This window comes from Cibotium barometz, chromosome 5 (genome assembly GCF_041138505.1).
Source record: "Cibotium barometz isolate CiBa-2024 chromosome 5, ASM4113850v1, whole genome shotgun sequence".
NCBI lineage: Eukaryota > Viridiplantae > Streptophyta > Polypodiopsida > Cyatheales > Cibotiaceae > Cibotium > Cibotium barometz.
This window is the reverse complement of record NC_141050.1, coordinates 35,569,994-35,590,147: the sequence shown is the minus strand read 5'-3', so window position 1 is coordinate 35,590,147 and position 20,154 is coordinate 35,569,994. Positions and strand designations below refer to the sequence as shown.

General features: G+C 39.7%; 1 protein-coding gene across 1 annotated transcript; it reads left to right on the top strand.

Annotated features, from left to right (window-relative positions):
• Positions 1-4,603: 4,603 nt before the first annotated feature.
• On the top strand, positions 4,604-7,208 carry LOC147638413 (putative L-type lectin-domain containing receptor kinase S.5). The gene has a single exon (XM_086798345.1). The coding sequence runs from the start codon at positions 4,605-4,607 to the stop codon at positions 6,651-6,653; it is 2,049 nt and encodes a 682-aa protein (XP_086654471.1). The 5' UTR covers position 4,604; the 3' UTR covers positions 6,654-7,208.
• Positions 7,209-20,154: the final 12,946 nt, after the last annotated feature.

Below are 20,154 nucleotides of genomic sequence, written 5' to 3'. Positions count from 1 at the left end.
TTGTTTCTGGAATATCTACAGCTAAAATATATGAAAAACATTTCCAAAAAATAAGGGTTACTTAAAATCTCAGCCAATTTTTCTTAATTATGGCTGGTACAAATACACTTGAATGCCGTTTTTTTTATAACACTAGTCCCATTTACCTCAGATAGAACCATGAGGAAACCCTTTTAGTCTCCCTCCCTTGCACAAGCTCACTTCCACTGTGGGAAAGTACTCTGACACTTTTCCAAGGGTTGTGGTGCTTCAAAGGGAGAGCTGTGGGAAAAGAGGATAAAGCAAAATTAGATTTCTAGAAAGGAAAATATGTTTTTAAGGAGAATGAAAGTAAAGGATTTCTTTGAGGGCAAGCAAGAAAGAAGAGGTGGGTAAGAAACATAAGATCAAAGAAAAAGGTAAGGATAAGTGGTGTGTGTTACCTACCAAAAAAAATATTTTATTATATATATATATATATATAGAAATGTGTTATAGCTATACAATTGAGCTCTATTATAACTCTAAGATTTATTTTACATGTGGTAAAATTATATAGGAGGAGTCCGGAGATAAAGTGAATCTCCCCTTGTGTACTCCTTATGCTAACTAATCATTGAGTAGATACCTCTAAAATGTCATAATAGTCAAATGTAAAGCTAAGGTTGATGAACCTTGGAAAGTTGAGTAAGTCTCTAAAATAAACCATTTCTTATGGCCATAGTGTTAATAAAAGTAATTCCTAAGGCTAAGGTTCATAATTATATACATATCCACAACTTAAAATATATAAGAACATTTACAATATACCTCAGGATACCTCTTGTGCAACAGATCTTTATGGTCACAACTCAAACTTGCATCTTTTAAAAATCTCTTGGTGCATTTGGATGAAGTAGATGCGTGCTTTTAGTGATGAAATAAAAAAACTTAGAGGACAACACAAGCACTAATATGAAGCTTCCACTAAATAAAGCTATGGCTCACTATAATCCTTTTGAGGCTAGGTAGTGGCGGTCCCACAAATGCATAATACTATAGGCATGACCAAAAAAATATTGTCAATTATGTTTTATTCACATTTTTTGAGGCAAAATTATATGTCATCATATTATAAAGAAAAATTAACTACACTAGTTTGGTAAACTAAAATGATGTAATATTGTTAAAAGGTTTAAGGTTTTTTGAAGGCTTTTTGAACCTTTTCTCAAATGTAGATATCTCCTTCAAGATGCACAATATACATGAACATAAGCACACATGAAAAATATTAGCTTTGGATAAAGGCTTAGTAAGGCATATATGCCTTTCTTAACAAATGGTGGAGTACCATCATGCTACTTATGTTTGATATAAAAGATCAACATATATATCTTTTGACTTGGAGGCACTAAATTCATTGGAGTCTCAAACAAGTTTAGTAAATGCTTTCATGTCAACATGTGCAGTAAGTAAATTGTAGAACTTCTAACTCTACATTTGCATACATGTACGGATACTTCAAAGTCCTGAACGAAGTTTTTCATAAGTAGTTCAAAGATAGTTATGCATGAATACAAATGTAAAATTTATAATAATATAATCAATTTGAAGTCCATAAGCCATACTAGAATTGTAAAGTCTTTACTTTTGAAAAGAACTTATTATATATAAAAAGAGATGATGGGATTACAACCGTGACATGAAATTGGGATAACATAATTTAATGATCATTCCAAAACTTGAGGGACAAGGTAGCATGTGAGTTTATTAACATAAGAGTTTTATATTGGGGTTACATATTTATATACCTTTATAAAGGGTTTTTCAATTAAATAGAGAAACATTAAACATAAAAATACTACTTTTATCGTCTTAAAATGTACAGAGGGGGTATACCTCTAAAGTTATATCTCTAGAGTAAGAAATTTCATAGATAGGAGGTTTCTTAATTACCCCTTGAATGCACATAATACATGGGTTTATCACATAGTGATCACTCTAGGAAAGGTCACACTATGTAAATAAGCTCCACTCCAAGCTTGAAGAAATACCAATGTCATCTCCACTAAAAGACAATCCGACATAAATAATATAAACAATAAAAAATCATATGCATTAGAATGAAAACACACTACATTATAATGAAAACCATAAACATTAGAATGAAGAACCATGTACGTTAGAATGGTAAAGTGAATTTAAAACCACATACATTAGAATGAAAAAAAACATTAGAATAAAAAAACATATACATTAGAATGACAAATTGAATTAAAAACCACATATATTAGAATGAAATTTTGAATTTAAAACCACATACATTAGAATGAAATACTCAAACTACATTTCATTTTAATCACCTTCAATTTATACATGATCATAAGTGACAATGGATACTTTGCACATATGCACATATTACTATAAATCTATCCAAGAAATCATGTACAACCTTGTATCGTTTCCAAAATAGGCTAAAAACTTTTTTAAGCAAGGATGAGAGTCTAACCATGTCTTAAGAGCTTCCATGCCCTGGTTTTTCCCAAGGTACATCCAAAATACGCTACTAGAATGAACCTCCAGCACATTAGACTCTAAAAAGCTTTTACCACACCCAACATGAAGATACAATTCCATTTATGAAGATAGAACTTGGATTGAGTGTGTCAGTAGGAGGGAAACAAATTGTGAAAGGAAGGTCATTAGTTTGCTCTCATATTGAAGTGCAAGGAGAAAGTTGAGGTAGTACATCTCACTACATTTCAAAATCCTCCACATTTTAAGGTGAATGTAAGATTTATTTTGATCTAAGTGGTTTAAAATGGTTATGAATTAAACCCTCTACACCTCTCCCACCTTACTTTTACTCTTTACGACCTTGTTTTTGTTACCAAGAATGTTAAAATGGTTATGAATTAAACCCTCTACACCTCTCCCACCTTACTTTTACTCTTTACGACCTTGTTTTTGTTACCAAGAATGTAGGTAATAGGAGTAGAGTTTCTCATAACTCTCACCCTAGAAATTAAACCTAACCATGGTGTAATTTTACTATGAAGTGCATGTCATGAAAGAAGATGAAATATATAGCATGTGAAAAATTCTCACATATCACTTCCCTAAATTCCTCAAATATATATAGCTACTTAATAAGACATAAGAGTGACCTAAGAGTCTCCCACGACACTTTTATGTCATATTACCAAATTAAAAGAATCAAGAACGTTGTGTGATGTAGCAAATGTACTATTGGATTTTATTAAAAAGATTTATACAGAATCAATTCATGTGCTACAAAATATATTACCAATAGAAAGACAAAATAAAGCTTATATATATTTCTAAAATTCTTAATTAGATGTTGAGGTTGTGAAACCTATTCATGTCTATAAAATATGGATGCAAGTGCCAATCCTACTTCTATCACTTTTGCAAAATGGGTGGCTTCCTTTGTAATAATCATCTTGTCTCACTAGTATAGAGTAAAAATGAGGCATTATGTGTATTGCAACAAAACAATTGTCATAGTCCATAAATATATAGCAGGAAACAATGATCAGAGGAAATATATTTTAAAAAATAACCACTATATATAACAAACAAGTTTTGAATTATCATTAAATTACGCATGACATTCTGCCACAACATTCAAAGTAGAATAATAAAAAATATATATAAACCACTCGCCCCCATCGTTTACAACATAGCACAAGAAATATTAAACGTGATATAAAATAATCATAAAAATATAAATAAGGAGCATCCTGTCATAGCTCGTGAGGGACATCACATTTGACAAAACCACCCTTGGTTGAATGAGTCTCTCTACTCCTTACAATGTCATGCATAAGCCCATACCAATGAAAACATTCTATATCTACACTAGAGGCAAGTGTTATAACAAAGAATGTGTAGCTTAGTGGTAAAGTGTGTGAGTTTCAATATATTAACCTAAGTTTTAGAATCGAGCATGTGTAGCTTAATCAAAAAGAAACTATCATTCCTAGGTAGCCAAAAAGGAGCCATTAAAAGCCATAATGTGATGATGGTGAATTTACTATTTATAAGATTAAGATAACATGATGAGATGAAAGATTTACGTTCCTTTTTTTTCCAAAGAAAAGTAATAGTGATATGCAAGATAGTTGTTCAAGGCATTGTAAAGAGTGTTGTAACTTTTGTGGTTGTTTGAAGGCAATGTAAAGAGAATGCAAGATAGTTGCTACACTCAGTGGTGAATGAGAAAGGCCTCGATCATGGCTGAAATTTGGAGGCCTACCTTACCCTTTAATTTGAAGGCCATAAAACTAGCTTGACTTTCAAAATTTAAATAAATATGTATATATTTCTTGTAAAATTTAGCCTTTTTTTTCAAAATAGTGGTCTTATTTGTTTTTTTAAGAAGGAAGAAGGCTTGAAGGGCTTGAAGGCTTCAACGTCGTGCACGTAAGGAAGACTCCGTCGAACCGGAAGTGAGAAAGCGCGCACGTGTGAGGAAGACTGCGTAAGTGAGACAGACTTGCACACCCTACGAGGAAACCTCCCTTCCTCCTTCCACGTTCGACAAAAGTCGCTCTGCTTTGCTCTATAGAGCCATGTACGCTTCGCACCTCTAATGGCTACTCCGCTCGCTCCTGTCATTTTTAATGGCTACCCCGCCTGCCCTCAGCTCCTTCCTGCGCCAATCATTAACGTTCTTTCTTATTCTCTGGCTGTCTTGCCTCGCCAGCTGCCGGTCGCAAGGCCTCACCTTCTCTTTCGACAGTTTCTCACAAAGCGACATTTCGCCTTTGGACTTCTCTGCAAGCTCTGGTACTCAGCTTGGTGCACTGCAGGTGACCTACGACACGGGCTTGGGCTCCACGAGAGTCTACAACACCTCCGGACAAATCACATACTACAAATCTCTGCGGATTTGGGATCGCAAACACAACTACACAGCATCGTTCAACACCTCCTTTCTGCTGAACATGGGCCCAATAGGGAACGGTGGTGTCGCCACCACCGGCGGCGGCATGGCATTTTTCTTGAGCTCGCATAAGGCCAACGAAGCACAGGTTGACAACGGCTACGGGAAGTGGCTTGGTCTCTTCAATGAGAGCCTTAATGCAACTACTGGCGGAGGCGCCGACAGCATGCCGAGGCTTGTGGCGGTAGAATTCGATACCTTCAAGGACATCTTTGATCCGGATAGTAATCATGTGGGCATCGACATCAGCAGCATAGTTTCCATCCTTAACGAATCTCTCACCCCTCACAATGTCTTCCTCGACCGCAACGTCACAAGCACGGGCACCAATACTAGCGTCTGGATCGACTACGACGGACATGGCCAAATGCTTGATGTGTACCTAGCTAATGAAGGACCCAAGCCAGTCCGCCCAGTGATCTCTCAGTTCCAAATCAACCTTCGCCAGCATCTCCCAGAAATGATCTTTGTGGGTTTCTCAGCTTCTACCGGGAGTGCTTTAGAAACCCACTGTGTTCTCAAGTGGAATTTCACTTCTGCGGGACTCCCTGTCTCCCCCGCTATAAGCCGTGCCCTTCTTGCCGGGTTGATCGTCGGCGGCGTAGCCCTGATAGGTTTTCTACTTGTCGTGACTGTGCGTACCCTGGTGGCAAGAAAGAGGAGGAGATCTGATCTCTTGCCGAATTGGGCCAATCTAAACTACGGTCCCCGCAAGTTCACCTACAGGGAGCTGAGGAAAGCCACTAACGGCTTCAGCGCCGATTGTCTTCTGGGAGAAGGTGGCTTCGGCGCGGTCTACAGGGGGGCATTGCCATCAGATATGTCTGCAGTGGCCGTGAAATGCCTATCGCAGCGGTCGAAGCAGGGCGAGCGGGAGTTCATAGCAGAGGTAACCATCATAGGAAGATTACGGCACAAGAACCTGGTGCAGCTTGTGGGGTGGTGCCACGACCGCCGGAGAGGGAAGCTGCTGCTGGTGTCCGAATACATGCCCAACGGAAGCCTGGACAAGTGGCTCAAAAGTGAAGGCGGACATAAGTTGCTGGAGTGGGAGAGGAGGTACCATGTCCTCAAGGGGTTGGCTGCTGGGCTGCTCTACCTACATGAAGAGTGGGAGATGGTTGTAGTTCACAGAGATATCAAGCCCAGTAACTTGATGTTAGACGCTGACTTCAATGCTAGACTGGGCGATTTTGGCTTGGCAAGGTTGATCGAGGGCGGTAACGGCAGCGACGCCGCAGAGACCAGAACAATCGCCGGCACACCAGGGTACATGGCGCCCGAATGCGTGCAGACAGGGATGGTGACCAAAGAGTCTGACTTATATAGCTTTGGGGCGGTGGCGGTAGAGCTGGCGATTGGGCGCCCCCTTTCAACTGAGGTACTGCGCTCGCTGTGGGCGCTCCACCAGGAGGGCTGCCTAGTAGAGGCAGCGGACAAACGCCTTGCTTCATATGATGCGAAGGAGATGGAGCTTGTCCTCATGCTGGGCCTAGCATGCTGCCACCTGGATCCGCTCTCCCGCCCCTCCATCCGCCTAGTCGTCCAAGCTCTCTCCTCCTCATGTGTCTCCTTTCCCCTCCCCTCCTACCCTTCTACGCCTCGGCCTCTAGCTTTCCGTCCCTCTCTTCCATCTCAGGCGTCGAACTTATCCTTCTCAACTGAGCTTGTGTCCGATCAGGCCTCAAATTTGAAGGGCGACCCTACTTTTTCATTTGAAGGGTAAAATATTACTCAATATTTTTTCCTTATATCAATAAAAAGACATACTAAAAGATTTAATTACTGTGTCGTAAGAGGTCGTGTTAAACAAATAATAGTAATACTTTGTACCTGTAGAAACATGGCTTTCCTTCAGATTTGTCTACTGCATGGCTTGTCTATTAACCACCTTCATTCAATTTTATAAATCCATGGGAAAGATTTATCAAGTTTATAAAGCCTCCAAGATCTATTCATCCTAGACTTTTCTTCTTGAAGAGGCAAAGCAAGCCTGTGGTTTAGGGCCCTAAAATGTACTAGAAAAGGCCAATTATAAGGTCTTAAGACACCTTTTATTGTGGTATTTTCACCTAGTGGAGCTAGAGGGAGCCATCCGCCTAGTCGTCCAAGCTCTCTCCTCCTCATGTGTCTCCTTTCTCCTCCCCTCCTTCCCTTCGACACCTCAGCCTCTAGCGTTCCGTCTCTCTTTTCCATCTTAGGCGTCTGACTTCTCCTTCTGAACTAAGCACTCCCAGTCGAGGCTCGTTTTTGAAGGGTAGCACTTCATTTTTTTACGAAGAGCAAATCCACTATCACCCTTCTGGTAAAGAAGGCCAAAAATCTTGCTTGCCTTTTCGAAGGAAGTGTCCTTCTACATTCTACTACATTGGGCATTCTATGGCATTGTCAATATCATGTGAATGAATGTTCAATAATAATTCTAAATTTATTGTTTGGATTCCATTTTAGAATTATCATAATAAAAAATATACAAATATTTTTACATATTGTCAAATTTTAAAAATGTAGACATTTAAAATCAAAAGAGGAGGCATAACAATTGTTTTAAATTGATTACAAAAGAGTTCTTCAAGCAGAATATGTTTTTTTGATTAGCATATATGGTTTCTTTAAAAGCATACATATCAAATAGTCAACTTATAATAACTTTCAACAAAAATGTATTCCCATCATGACTAAGATATTTTGAAGTACTAATCATCAAAAGATCTCCTTGACTAATCTTCCAGGTCTTCTCACCTTCATTGCTTCATGTGATTCAAAGATCCACATCTTATCATGGCCTTGCTCCATTGAAAGAGATATAAACATAAGCTTGGCTAGTGTGCTTAAATTAAGTGAAGCTCTTGCCTTACTCTTGATCCTATTTTGTTTAGAAAAGCCTCTCTCACACATGAGTAGGCTTGCTAGCAGTACAAGTACAATATGAAAATAACTTGAAAAGTTCAGAAAGAAATTATACCTCCATTCTATCTCACTGCTACATTATGTCCAAGTTTCAAACAAGTCCTTGGTTAGAAAAGACTCCATCAAGTAAGCAACAAATTGATGTAGTTCACTTTGACAAAAGTCTACATTGACCAATGGAGATATACCAATACTAAACTTACAACAAAGTGTATTTGACTTGTCCTAGAACACTGCTCTCTATCTTCAATATCACTTTATTTTAGATTCAGCTAAAATTTTTAGTCTTTGTTAGACTTGTGAATGTCTATTCAGAAGTGAGAACATGTGTCTCCACATTGGCACGTGTGACATGTGTGGCTAAGTGAGTTAGGAACGTATGACTAGGCCCCAATTAGACTTGCAAGTGTACGTCACTGTCTTAGGAACGTACGTGCATGGGGATCAGAGAACGTGTGTGGCCACGTAAGATTTATGAATGCATGTTCTGAGATAAGAATGTTTGTGGCTAGCTAAGATCTATGAATGCACTTTTTGAGATGAGAACATGCATGGCTAGGTAACTCCCCAACCACCCTCTGGCCTCCTTGAACTATAATATCGGAGCCTCTAGCTCAACCTCCTCCAACATAACATCTTCATCAACAATAAAGGAGATTCCCACATCCATCTTTTTTACAATCCACTCCAAAATACCTTTTGCTTCCCACACCACCCTCACCATGCTCTTCTACTAGAACACAATCTCCTTCACTGAGCCCTCCACCATCTTTAGTTTCCCTTACTACATCCTCTTCCTCAAACTTCAATCTTGGTGCCGAGTCCTTAACTTTGTTGATCACTTGATGGAGGAGGGAGACTATATTAGACTTTTTGTTCCCTTTGAGCTATGCCCATACCTAGCCACCATCGACATCATCAACATGTCCATTTAGTGGATGTACACCCATGGCTAGCATGCACTGGGATGAGGCCTACCACCATCTCACATGTGGAAGGGCCAGCACTATCTATGTACCCACATCGACATCCTTGTCTTATATCACATAATTTAGAAGCAATTGTGGAACGTATGAGCACCAGCAAACACTACCTGTTCATGACACTATGCATTTAGCCTACCCACAAGCCATATTGGCAGATGATGAATATAGGGAAGCACACAAATTTTTTCGATTCATGAAGCCGCTTCTCACTCTGTAAAGGAAGAAGAAAGAGATGCAACTCCTGACACTACCAAGGACAAGGATGATGATGACGCATATGGCAGCATAAGGACATGTCAAATAAAGACCCTCCATTAGGATTAGCAATGGACTAGTGTGGCCCAAGTCAAGCTTCCCACGACGCTTCAACATCTTGGCCCTCTTCGATTACAGAGGCTTTAGATGCTTTGGCCAAGGATTGGCAGTGGACTAGTGGCCTAGGTTAAGCCTCCCATGGCCCTTCAACTTCTAGCCCCTCTTTTATTGTAGAGGCTTTAGATGCCTTTGCCAAGGTCAAGGAAAAGGAACATGCCCTAACCTCCTTCCCTTGGACCAACCCTCAACATCCGCTTCCCCTCTTATCGCCTTCACCTCACCACTTGCCACTCCTCCTTGTATTACCCCCCTGCATCTCTAACACCACCCACCCACCTCTCATCTCCCAAGCCACCCCCACCTTTTACCTCTCTTGGGGGACATCCTAAATAGACTCAGCACAACCTCAACTTTGCAAGCTGATCACCCCTCTCGGGCCCATCACACAAGTCTTAGAAGAAGGTTAGACACCCCTGTCAAAGAGAGCAACACAGTAGATGCACCCATGAACTCCCATTCAACTAGGGTGACCCTCTAGACAAAATTAGCATTGACAAAGCCATCAGGATCATGGAACAACAGTAGCCCCCAATCCCCACCCCTAATACTAACAAGATCACTGATCAACGATATATGTCTCATCAAGCTTTATCTAGAATAGAAGTTCAATCAATGGTCCAGATCACATCATAAGAGGGACTAAGGGGGATACAAAAGACCACAAGCTAGGGCAACCCCAATAACACATGTTCTCATGGGTGAGCAACATATGTGGGAGCAACGAGACCATACCTTCTCTAGGCCAATTATTAGGAGTACTGCTATGCTCCAAGGTACTGCAAGGTCAGCCCTATGTATTTCCCAATTGAACATAGATGGGCTTGAGACCTATTTGAGCAAGAGCTACAGAAGAACTGGAAAGCTATAGTTCATGGATACCTCTACCTCAACTCCTTCTACATGAAGAATATATACTTTGCATAATGTGTAAGTTCATCCAAGATTATGATGCAATGTTTGACCCTGACATGGTCATTATCATTTGCTTTTTTTGGCTCATCATCATCCTTTTAGTAGAGTTTCCAGAATGGCATGAATTTGATGAAGGTCTCCAAGGCATGGCATTTGTCGACATTAACAAAGGGCCTTACTCTTTGCCAGATACTTAGCTACTACTATAAGTCCACTACTACAAGCAAGTATATTGGATGCAAAGTTGGTGGATGCTCGCTCAAATTCAAAGACATGTTTAAAACAATCTTTTAGACATCTTACAAGCCTTTCATCAAACCACATAGTACATGAAGTCTCGCTTCGACTTCTACTAATGGAACTTGAACAAATTCTAGCACTAACCTCCCACTCAATTTCACTACCAATTTTGAGGATTGCATCATGATTAGGGAGACGAGTATGTTAACTACATTGGCTAACATTACTTTGAATGCATGGCAACACTTTCAAGCCATATTTTTTATACCACACAATGTGTTTTATATAAAATGATTATGGAAAATCTTTGAGCTTACGACTGGTGTAATGTTGGAAGATAGTCAAAACACTGAGCTTATGACTTGTGTAACACCGGTAATGTACATTTAGACTAGGAAATTATCCTACACTAACTTATTATTCCCCTGTACATTATTTAGGTGGCTAGGCATTGTGCAAATGATCCTTGTTTATAAGACAAAATCGAGTCTTATTTTCTTCAAGACAAAAATTATTTTCTCAGAGTGTCCAAGTCATGTCGACTTGACACCTTGGATGGCACAACCAAAAATGAAGTGTTGTTTTCTTCAAGCTCAACATGTTATTTTTGAATTCAATGGCCATTTGGTAGCATATATCTAATGTAGCTAGGCTAGAGAAGAGAAGACATGCATTCTTGGATCTTTTACGCTTTTCCAAAAGCACGATAAAAGCTATTTAGTTAGCCTCTTTTTCAAGGCTTACATTAAGAGTTGAGACATAACCTCTCATGAAGTCATGCTCTTGGTGTACGTTGTAGAGTTGTGCCACTGGATCTTGTATACCTTCTCAATTGTGCCTCTAGATCTTGGATGCCTTTTCAATTAGCACAATAGTACCTATTCAGTTAGAAATCTTAGATATTGTACACCTTTTTGAGAGCACAATAATAACTATTCAGCTAGCCTCTCTCAAAGCTTACATTGAGAGTTGATACATAATCTCTCATGAACTCATGCTCTTGGTGTATATTGTAGAGTTGTGTCAGTGCGCTCCACTTATCATCACTTCTTGCAAAGCTTGGCAGGAATTGAGACATGAGACGTAATCTCTCATGGACTTATACTCTTGTTTAATATTGTAAAGTTGTGCCAATGGGCTCCACTTACTGTAGAGTTGTGCCTATGGACTCCACTTATTGTAGGGTTATGCCACTAGGCTCTACTCATGCACTTGTTATTTGATATTTTAGAGTTGTTCTAGTTGGGTTCTACTTCTCACAAATTTTGGCACAAATACATTCTTAAACTGAGTAAAATTGATCTTATCCTTTAGCTTTAGAGTTCTATACCATTGATTCCCACCAAACGTTGTGAAAAATGGGTCCACATGTTTCATAAATAGACTCAAAGATTTCCCCATGTTCGATGGGATCACTATCTCTGGCAATGCCCCCTTAGACTGCGCGGAAGCCACCTTCTTCCAGAAGACAATCGGCGCTGAAGCCGATAGTGGCTTTCCTCAGCTCCCTATAGGTGAACTTGCGAGGACCATAGTTTACATTGGCCCAATTCTGCAACAGATCAGATCTCCTCCTCTTTCTTGCCACCAGGGTAAGCACAGTCACGACAAGTAGCAAACCTATCAGGGCTACGCCGCCGACGATCAGCCCGGCAAGAAGTGCACGGGCTGTACCGCTAGCGGGGGAGACGGGGAGGCCCGCAGAAGTGAAATTCCACTTGAGAACAAGTGGGTTTCTAAAGCACTCCCGGTAGAAGCAGAGAAACCCACATAGCCTCCGCATTCTATCGGCGCCTCCGCCAGGAGTTGCATTAAGGCTCTCATTGAAGAGACCAAGCCACTTCCCGTAGCCGTTTTCAACCTGTGTTTCGTTCGCCCTATGCGAGCTCAAGAAAAAGGCCATGCCGCCGCCGGTAGTGGCGACACCACCGTTCCCTAGTGGCCCCATGTTCAGCAGAAAGGAGGTGTTGAAGGATGCTGTGTAGTTGTATTTGGGATCCCAAATCCGCAGAGATTTGTAGTATGTGATTTGTCGGGCAGTGTTGTAGACTGCCGTGGAGCCCAAGCCCGTGTCGTAGGTCACCTGCAGTGCACCAAGCTGAGTACTAGAGCTATTTGCAGAGAAGTCCAAAGGCGACATGTCGCTTTGTGAGAAACTGTCGAAAGAGAAGGTGAGGCCTTGCGACCGGCAGCTGGCGAGGCAAGACAGCCAGAGAATAAGAAAGAACGTTAATGATGGGCGCAGGAAGGAGCTGAGGGCAGGCGGGGTAGCCATTAAAGATGATAGGAGGGAGCTGAAGCAAGGCGGAGTAGCCATTAGAGGTGCGAAGCGTACATGGCTCTATAGAGCAAAGCAGAGCGACTTTTCTGTGAAGGAGGGAGGGAGACCATCTCGTGGATGTGAAAGGCGAATGGGACTCGGGGCTAGGGCGTTTGTCATCTTGCACGCAAGTCTCTCTCACGTCCGCGCCAGTTTCCCTTTGTTTTTTTTTTTTTTCCCATAAGCGCCGTGAATTGAATTAGAATTGAACAAAAATTACATCAGCTGGAGCATGGAGAGCATCCAGGAGAAACCATAGTACCAACCCAGTCTTCCTTACATGCCGTGCTTGATCCATTATCCCTCCACCTCGGTCTAAACCTTCTAGAGAAGGCTCATTCAAACCATTTAGAAGAGGCCTATTAACAAACAAATAAGGCCACCATTTTGGAAAAAAAATCTAAATTCTACACAGAAATATATACATATTTATTTAAATTTTGAAAGTCAAGCTAGTTTTATATCGTTCAAATTGAAGGGTAAGGTAGGCCTCCAAATTTCAACCATGATCAAGGCCTTTCTCGTTCACGAGTCACGAAGTGTAGCACTTAGTGCTTGCTCACTCACACACGGAAGTCTCTTTACAATGCCTTCAAAAAACCACAAAATCTAGAACACTCTTTACAATGCCTTGAACAACTAGTTATCTTGCATATCACTATTACTTTTATTTGGAAAAAAAAAGATACATAAATCTTTCATGTCATCATGTTATCTTAATCTTATAAATAATAAATTCGCCATCATCACATGGTGGCTCTTAATGGCTCCTTTTTTGCTACCTAGGAATGTTAGTTTCTCTTTGATTAAGCTACACATGCTTTGTTACTAACGCTTACCCTACGGTCCTAAAACTCATGTTACACACTTTACAACTAAGCTACACATACTTTGTTATAACACTTGGCTAGTGTAGATATAGAATGTTTTCACATTAGTCTTGGCTTATGCATGACATTGGAGTAGAGAGACTTGGTCAACCAAGGGTGGTTTTGTCAAATGTGACGTCCATCGAGGACTATGATAGGATGTTCATTATTTATATTTCTATTATTGTTTTATGTCACATTAAATTTTTTCTTGTGCTATGTTGTAACCGATGGGCAAGTAGTTTTTTATATATAGTATTCTACTTTGAATGTTGTGCTAAAATGCCATTTGTAATTTAATGATAATTCAAAACTTGTTTGTTATATAGTGGTATTTTTTTAAATATATACCTCTGATGATTGTTTCATGCCATGTTTATGGACTATGACAATTGTTTTGTTGCAATACACATAATGCCTCATTTTTACTCTATACTAGTGAGACAAGATGATTATTACAAAGGAAGCCACCCATTTTGCAAAAGTGATAAAAGCAAGATTGGCACCTACATCTGTATTTGATAGACACTAATAGGCTTCACAACCTCAACATCTAATCAAGAATTTTACAAATATATATAAGCTTTATTTTGTCTTTCTATTCATAATATATTTTGTAGCCCATGGATTTGATTGTGTATAAAGCTTTTTAATAAACTCCAATAGTTTATTTGTTACATCACACAACATTCTGGATTCTTTTAATTTGGTAATATTAAATAAAGTGTCATGGGACACTCTTATGTCACTCTTATGTCTTATTAAGTAGCTATATATACTTGAGGAATTTATGGAAGTGATCTGTGAGGATTTTTGACATGCTATATTTTGCATCTTCTTCCATGACATGCACTTCCTAGTAAAAATATACCATAGTTAGGTTTGATTTCTAGGATGAGAGTTATGAAAAACTCTACTCCTATAACCTACATTCTTTGTAACAAAAACAAAGTCCTAACTTGTACAAGTAGGATGAGAGAGGTGTAAAGGGTTTAATTCATAACCATTTTAAACTACTTAGATCAAAATAATGCTTACATTCACCTTAAAATGTGGAGGATTTCGAAATGTAGTGAGCTGTTCTACCTCAACTTTCTCCATGGTGGACATCAATATGAGAGTAAAGTAATGACCTTCCTTTCACAAAATTTTTCCCTCCTACCAACACACTCAATTCAAGTTTTATCTTCATAAATGGAATTGTATCTTTACGTTCAGTATGGTAAAAGTTTTAAGATGACAAAAGTAGTATTTTTTTATTTAATGTTTCTTTATTTAACTGAAAAAACCCCTTATAGAGGTATATTTATGTAACCCCAATATAAAACTCTTATGTTGATGAACTCACGCGGCTACCTTATCCCTCAAGTTTTGCATTGATCATTAAACTATGTTATCCCCATTTCATGTCAAGGTTGTAATAGCATCATCTCTTTTTATATATAATAAGTTCTTTTCGAAAGTAAATACTTTACAATTCTAGTATGGCTTATGGAATTCCTATCCATGGAGAGAGATTCGATTTCTTATGAAATTTATCATCAAAACCATACACTCACAAAGAAGTTCCTGTTATATGTTAAGGACAAGAACCAACACCATGGGAAAGCATGACACAACTCATTGTAACCCTACTAGCTCATCGGCACAAGCTCTAGTGCTTGGCTAAAAATTCTCTTATCCAGAGGTATACATAGACCACATATGAATTTCCATACCCACCTTTGGTACTACTACATTCACCCATTCCTTCAAGAAGCACACTGTTATGCACAACAAATATTTGATGACTCTACCTATAGAGTCAAAAACCTAGGAATAGGAGAATTATGAGGAGTCTTATGAGAAACAAGCCCCATACAAGAAATATGATCCTTATGGATTATCAAGACTCCAACCACAGAATATGCCTCCTTGTTTGAAGCCTTGGTGCACACAATAATACTTGATGACTCTACCTGTAGAGTCAAAAACCTAGGAATAGGAGATCTATGAGGAAGGCTTATGAGAAACAAGCCCCATATGAGTAGTATAATCCTTATGGGTATCGAGACTCCAACCATAGAATATGCCTCCTTGTTTGAAGCCATGGTGCAACAACAAGCAAGGGAGCTTAGAACTAATGTGTCATAGTCTGCCATGCCACTGCCACCCTTTCTACACTAGTGCAATCTATTATTGCTATTTCCAGCTCCATCATTAGCAATGTTGCCAATTTGTCCTAAGACACCAGCTTTTGGAGAAACTTTTTCATATAGTTTGGCACAAGTGATAGGAATTAATCTTATGTAATGTTTAGCTTCATCATGCTAAGATCTTCCCATGGTTGATATCTTGCATACTCTTCTTGCTTCCCTCATGCTCTTGGCTAGATTTGTTTCAGGCTCTTTCTAGCACTCTTGATTCTCTCCTTCATCATTTAAGTTTCCTCTACCACGGGTTTCTTTTAAAATAGCCATTTCCTTCCTTCTTTCATTCAGGACATCCTACTCAGGATTGGTTCTAAAATTGGATTCGAGTGGCACGGTCTTTTCGTGCATAGTTCGGATCACTCCCTCGGCTTCTTTTATTAGCTTGGTGACTTGATCCCAAACTCTATGCTACACCATCCACTCTTTGAACCTTCGCCTTCCTAATTGGATTCCTATTTTGTGTGTTGTCGTAGCATTTATCTGTGGTGTGATTTGTCCTATCACAGATGGCACATTGTTGAGGAAGGGACATCTTGCATTTTTCCTTGGTATGACCTTGGTTATTACACTTTGTGCCACTAGACATCCATCCTTACTCTAGAATTAACGATTCCTACATGTCCTCCGATCATGTTAGCTAGGGCGGTTTTCCACTACCTACTTCCTACCTTTCTTCTTCTGAGGCTTCCATTATTCATTGGTTTTTGAATCGAATCTGGTGTCTCTTCTTGAACTGTCTTCTCTAGACTCTTGAGGCCCTTCCTTTGCCTTTCTAGACTTTGTTCTTCTCCTTCTTAGGTTCTTTCTTTAATACTTTTGCTGCCACCACTTGTTCAAATGTGAGTGTTTCAGATTATGGATGATACTACTGCTTGTCGAAGTGTGGAGTGTTAACCTTAATCCTCTCATAAATGATTGATTCATAGTGGCTACTACCGAACAGTTAGGCTCAACTAACCTCATCAAATAAGGCCTTGAATTCCAAGGCATAATCTTGCTGCTAGTAGCTTCTTCTAAGTTAGCATCTACAATTTATCCATCACTTGGGTAGTTATCTTGTCCTTCTAGAATCTCTTCAGAAGAAAGATATCCTTTAGTAGTTCAAAGTTCTGGAGATAATCCACACATATTGTGCATAAGGTATGGAAATAATCCATACATTAGGAACTCAATGGAGTCTTTTTGGGCCCTTTAATTTGCCATTGCCTAATGGAGGTGATTAAGAAATAGACAAATAGGGAGATTACATGTGGACTGAAACCAATGGTTTGTAAGAGCCTAGAAGGTAGTGGTCAAACTTAGAATAATAGGCTAAATAGGCTCTTTTTAAATTTTCAAAATCAACTAAAACTCAAAAATTTAAAACGTATATGAATTTTTCTCCTATTTTTTATAGAAAAGGATAGCTGCAGCCTGCAAAAACAGCCTGCAGCCATCATTAAGTAAGGTCTCTAAAGTAATAGAGACCCAAAAACGAGTTCCCATGCATTCAATGCACATTCCCCTTCACTTTCCACTATCCCTCTCTCCCACGTTCCCTCCAAAACGCTCTCTCTTCCCCCTTTCTCATAGCAGGGCATTTTTCACTCTCTAGACTACTTCTTTTAGCTATCTACCTCTTGATCTACCTCTCTCTTCACTCAGAAACCTAGATCTATAGCTATGGAAGCTTGATCTGCAACCTCCTCTTAGAAGCTATGGAAGTTTGATCCTCACTTACATTTCCTTCCTTCATCCTTCTTCCTTGTCCAACCTCCTTTTACAGAGTGTAACAGCAGAGCTTAGCTATGGAAGCTTGATCTGCAACCTCCTCTCAGAAGCTATAGAAGTTTGATCCTCACTTACATTTCCTTACTTCATCCATCTTCCTTGTCCAACCTCCTTTTACAGAGTGTAACAGCAGAGCTTAGCTATGGAAGCTTGATCTGCAACCTCCTCTCAGAAGCTAGGGAAGTTTGATCCTCACTTACATTTCCTTACTTCATCCTTCTACCTTGTCCAACCTCCTTTTACAGAGTGTAACAGTGGAGCCAAGCTATGGAAGCTTGAGTTGCAAATACTTTGGCTCTCATAATCTTACTCATTGTCTCCTCTCACCCCCTCCAATATCCTCTTTCAAAGTGCAGTAATAGCACAACCAAGCCCTTGGAACTTGCTCTACAACTCCTCTTTTTTACATCTCCCTAGTCTAAGTTTTTTTCTCACCATTCTATTTTCCTTTGCCATCAAGGTTTGTAATCTCTCTAATATATACATCTAATGTCTTCTTCTAGAGCTCGAAGGCCTCCGATCAGTATTCAATCTCTCTCTTGTAGCAGTGATCAAGATGAGGATGGGCACTGGAACATCAAACAGTACGAGAAGTGGAATTGGATTATGATGCAGCCTAGTACAAGAGGAACCCACAAGGTGTCAAAGCGATATGCTGATATACAAAGTCACCATTGGAAAGGGCCGATATTGGAGCTCAAACAAGATCGTGATGGAAAAAAGCTAGCCAAGGTCCAACATGTTTACAAGGCAACAGAGCTGAAACTAGCAGACCATGACCAACATCAACGATTTCTTGCAAATTGTAAGTTATTTCACCACTTTATATTCTTGTTTTTAAATCAATTGTGTGCTAATAATGGTATACTGAGCACTGCTTTGATTGTTCTTGGGTTCCTGTGCGTAGATATTTTTTCCTCAAACTATAGTGAGTGGGAGCCTATGGAGGCAATTTCAGGAACCTTTGAAGCATACCATGTGGAGCTTGGTAGTTTAATCTTTGGAGGGTGTCCAGCTGCACAACTTCTTGCACGAAACATCTTCTTCTATGAGGATACATATGTGGTTCCCACGATAGCAAATGGTACTGGAAAATTAGTTCCAAAACCTACGCCAACTCTCACATCTATTGAATGGCCAATTCCAGACAATGCTTCAATGGCCATGGCTTGTTTGCAGATCGAAAGCAAGGTGCAAAATGCTATGAAGTGCACATATGGATCTCACAAAGCAAACATAACCTGCTTCATACCTCTACACCTCTTTGTGTACCTGTTCCGTACAAGTGACACACATCGTACCCCAACTTTATGGATTGCAAAGGGGGAGAGAGCTCTGACTTGTTTCTTATCACCTGCATGGGATAAAAAAGTTGTTCAACACAATGGAGACACCATCAGATGCGGAGTAATAGTTGAGAAGGTTGTGATGCGCTATCATATTGCCAAGCAACAGTTGTCCATTGCATTTCCTTACAGGCGATGGAAGCTTACAAATGGAGAATGGGAGGCGTTACTCCGACACAACCTCTACAGAACAGGGTGTGCTACATATATCCATGCAAGGTGGGGATGTAGAAGATGTTACTGTGAATGATGACTGGTCCCTTGCCAACTTACGTGACTACTTAGTTCTTCGATTCTCACTGAGTGGTGATTTTGCTTTGATAATCAATGGTAGAGTAGTGCGCAAAAGGCAGGAATGATCTTTTCTTTGTAGAGAAATTACTTTCCCTGGCTATGTAGCTATCAGATAACCACTGGATATGTAATCTTGAATTGAAGTAAATACAATTTCAATTTTTTTGCCTCACTGTCTTATTAAGGTTTTTCAATTGTCTTGTGCAAGTTTTATTTTTTTGTGATAGTGTAAGGTTGGTCACACAAGCATCTGTGGCTTGAGCCACTAGTAAATTGGAAATGACCTTGCGATGGAAGGATACGTTCTTGCTTTCGCATACCATTTTTTTAAAAATTTTTGGTACTTACAAATTTTAAAAGTTTTTAAAAATTTTATAACAAGGTCGCCCATTTATAAACGATACTTTACTCATTTTCATCAATTGACAATTATCGTTCTCTCCTAACACTTGCTCTCAATTTCGCACACCTTTCTGTGTCACACACTCTCTATTTCTTCCAATCACTCATAGTCATGGCACCTCTACTTGACGCACTTATTGCACAGCTAGGAAAGCTTGAGTTACTTCATAGGGTTGATGAGATCGTCCCTATGTTTGAGGGAGCAATTGATGTGCGTGCAACAATGCATCTACACGTGGATGCTTTTACAGATGTCATTCAGTATATGGATGAACACATCAGCACGTACTCCATCATGTGTTTGAGGGTGATGAGGGCTTATGGGTTCCAGTTGACCTCATCAACAAGTACATATTCAGGGAAGACAAGAATTTTAGATTTCGCCTATCCAGGTTTTTTAAATCCCTCACAGAAAAGGACTACAGAAATGAGGAGGAAGACTTACTCCTGGATCTACAAATGGGCAACATCGGCACTTCTTTCCTAAGCTGGGACATGGTTTTGGTCCTTCTGTTACAAGAGGGTGTGGCAAAAGAAAGTGGCAAGGAAAAAGAAAAGGGCAAAGTAAAGCTAATGGAGCAGGTCCAAGAGGCCCATGCTGAGGAAGAGAA

Bases quoted from the DNA above. Each gene is read 5' to 3' on its own strand.
- LOC147638413 (XM_086798345.1), top strand. From the start codon at position 4,605: ATGGCTACCCCGCCTGCCCTCAGCTCCTTCCTGCGCCAATCATTAACG.